The sequence below is a fragment of the Salmo salar genome, chromosome ssa12 (genome assembly GCF_905237065.1).
Source record: "Salmo salar chromosome ssa12, Ssal_v3.1, whole genome shotgun sequence".
NCBI lineage: Eukaryota > Metazoa > Chordata > Actinopteri > Salmoniformes > Salmonidae > Salmo > Salmo salar.
This window is the reverse complement of record NC_059453.1, coordinates 16,450,344-16,453,181: the sequence shown is the minus strand read 5'-3', so window position 1 is coordinate 16,453,181 and position 2,838 is coordinate 16,450,344. Positions and strand designations below refer to the sequence as shown.

At 48.6% G+C, this 2,838-nt stretch overlaps 1 protein-coding gene across 1 annotated transcript; it reads left to right on the top strand.

The window, feature by feature from the left end:
* The first annotated feature begins 754 nt into the window (after positions 1 to 754).
* On the top strand, positions 755 to 2,266 carry LOC106564299 (homeobox protein prophet of Pit-1-like). The gene is made up of 3 exons (XM_045692089.1): positions 755 to 955; positions 1,064 to 1,312; positions 1,409 to 2,266. Exons 2-3 carry the CDS (start codon positions 1,257 to 1,259, stop codon positions 1,773 to 1,775), a joined length of 423 nt encoding a protein of 140 aa, XP_045548045.1. The 5' UTR covers positions 755 to 955; positions 1,064 to 1,256; the 3' UTR covers positions 1,776 to 2,266.
* The last annotated feature ends 572 nt before the right edge of the window (positions 2,267 to 2,838 follow it).

Below are 2,838 nucleotides of genomic sequence, written 5' to 3'. Positions count from 1 at the left end.
AGAATGAACATTTACATCAATTGCATTAATTACATCCCATTAACTCTTCCCTACTCTGCTTTTGCCTGATTTTTTAAATATATTTTTTGCTTTAATAGGGGAACTCCTCGGAGTGGAGTACCTGTACTCGCAGACTGGCAGAGTGCTGCAGGATGTCAGCGCGGACCCTGACCTTCCGGAAGAGGCAGCCGCCGTTGTGCAGCTCGACGAGGAGGACGAGGGCTTTCAGGAGGATGTGGACCAGACAGTCCACATCTCTCATGTCACTCCCATGATCGCCCCGTCCTCCAGCTCAGCGGCACCTCTGTCAGGGGAACCCGCTGACGCACCCAGGTCTGGGCCATCCAGTCCCACCGCCCCTGAAGACGGAAGCTCTCCTGAGGCCCCTGATCAACACGGTTCTCCTCACCCTGAACACTCCTCTGATTCAGAGGTAATTATAATTGACCTTTTCTGGTGTTGAGAACAAAAATACATGCTATTGCAACCTCTTTGAAATGTGGAATTGAGACCTAAACTCCATTAATACTCACAGTAATCATTCAGTAAACAAACAGGATTATTATTTTTTTAAACCTAGTTTAATTTCAAAATAATCCGTCAGTGTGATTTATCAGTTACACAATGTAAAATAACATCTATTTCCTTTGTAGAAACATCTTATGTGTGACATCGTCCTCATCGATTCTTTCATGTCTCTTTATCTTCAGGGGGAGACTCAAGGCCCTGATGCCGGCTAAGATCGGCTTGCCAGGGCCTTGGTGGAGGTGAGGAGCCGTCAGGGGCTGTCGGACCGCAGGGTAGACGGTCTGGTGGCGCTGTGGCTGGCGCTGCCAGACTTTGACAAGCAACGTTTGATCTACCCTGCCCGACACCAGGAGAGGATCGTTCAAGGGCGGTTCAAGGCATCGAAGGGGAAGTCGTCCATTATCCTAGGAAAAGACTCTCTCCAACGGTATGTTGTTAGTGTTCATGTCCTCCACCTTACTATTATATTGCCTGCCTTTACATTAAGGTTCATCATTTTTCAATGTTCTCTAATTATTTATCTCCTCTGTTTCAGTTGCCTTCTCGGACTCAACTCGGGCCCTGCCAATTGGCCGGGCACCAGCCGTTTGGTGGAGGCAATTTGCAGTCAGCTCTGCCAAATCCATCCCAGCGCCACGCAGTCTGCCGGCGTCAAAAAGAGCAGGTGGGCGCTCATTCTGGCAGACTACGTGGCCATCCGGGAGGCAGTGCTGAACAGCCCGAGGTTGATGGCCCAGACCAACCTTCAGCTCTTTGAGCTGAATCAAAGGACCATCAGTCAGTGGTAAGACATTAACTTATGGAAGACTTGTTACATAAAGCCATGTGACTAATGACAATCTGAGTGACAGCTTGCGTTTGTTTTCTCTACCTGTTTCAGGTACTCTCGGCGTCAGAAGGAGAGGGAGAGGATGGTGCTGCAGCAGGGATTGGGGCTCGCTGTTGCCCCCAGCGTCACCGCCCAGCCCCTCCCTGAAGCCAAGCCCCTCCACTACCAGCGGGAGGGAATCCAGGCACCCTTCCCTTTCCCTACGCCGCCCCCCCCCCCCCGGTCCCACGCCAGACCACCCAGCAAGGAGAGCCCGCCCAAGCGCCCATTCAGCCAGCCCACCTGGAGCAACAACCCCCCGCACTTCCCGGCCCCTCCCAAGCCCAAGGACAACATACGGGCTGCTCTTCACCTCCTCCAGTGCCAAGGACAACGGCTTGGAGGAGGAAGAGGATTGCGGACGACACAGAGTAGGTGACGGCCGGGAAGAGAAGGCAACGTGAGCATTACGTCTGCGCCAAATGCGGGTTGCCGAAGCGGCGGGAGACGGGCCACAGCCGCTTCGGCGGCATAGCGTTCTGCTCTGTGGCTGCGGGGGTAAGACCGTGGCCCAGTGGCTGGCGGAAATGAAGGACGCTGAGGGGCGAGGTGAAGGACACTGAGCCACTGGCTGGGTGGTTGGACGTTTTTTTTTGTAAATAGTTCACTGTTCCCCTCTACCTGGACCGAGACCTTGAGCGCGGTGTAGAGGCTTGTGTGTTATGATGACCCTCAGAACTGCCTGTAGTCTATAAGACTACTGGTAGGGTCACCCATGGTAGGCAGTTCTGAGGCGAGACACCAGACTAACATCGGTCCGTTCCCAAGCAAAATGCATGTTTTAATTAGCACATTAACATTTTATTTACATAGTTCAATTAAAGGACTGTATAGCAAAGACAGACAGACAGGATAGTGATGAACCTGTAAAAAAACAAGGATAGACATTAAAATATACAAATCAAACATGATTTATCAATACATTTTCAAGTGAAAACTCAACTTTTTGGTAGAACTAATGTTTTTTTTTCTACAGCAGTAGCTATAACACATGAATAGCTTACCTTTTGCTAGTATAGACATTTCTGTCCACAGGTCGGGCCAAGATGCACTAGCGCCAATGTTATACATACACATGACTGTTAAAAGAAATAGATAGAGCCTGTATGAATGCACACACAATATAATATATATATATATATATAACACGTCTAGTCAACCGACTTGTTTGACTACAGGGGCTACCCAAACTGTGTAATTTAATAACTTTCGTAGATCGCTAGCTACTGTAGGCGTACAACATTCAAAGTTTATTTGACCACTGACAATCCTGTAAATCCTTAGCTAACATCTATATCAACTCAAAGTTAGAATTCTATACTATTTAATTGTCTTCTCTTTCGTTTTTTGATGGCATGCGTTTGAAGTGTATGTAGTTGAATGCATTGTATGATATGTGGCAACCTGATGGTCATTGGGGCAAACGTGTCTTTCTATGTAAA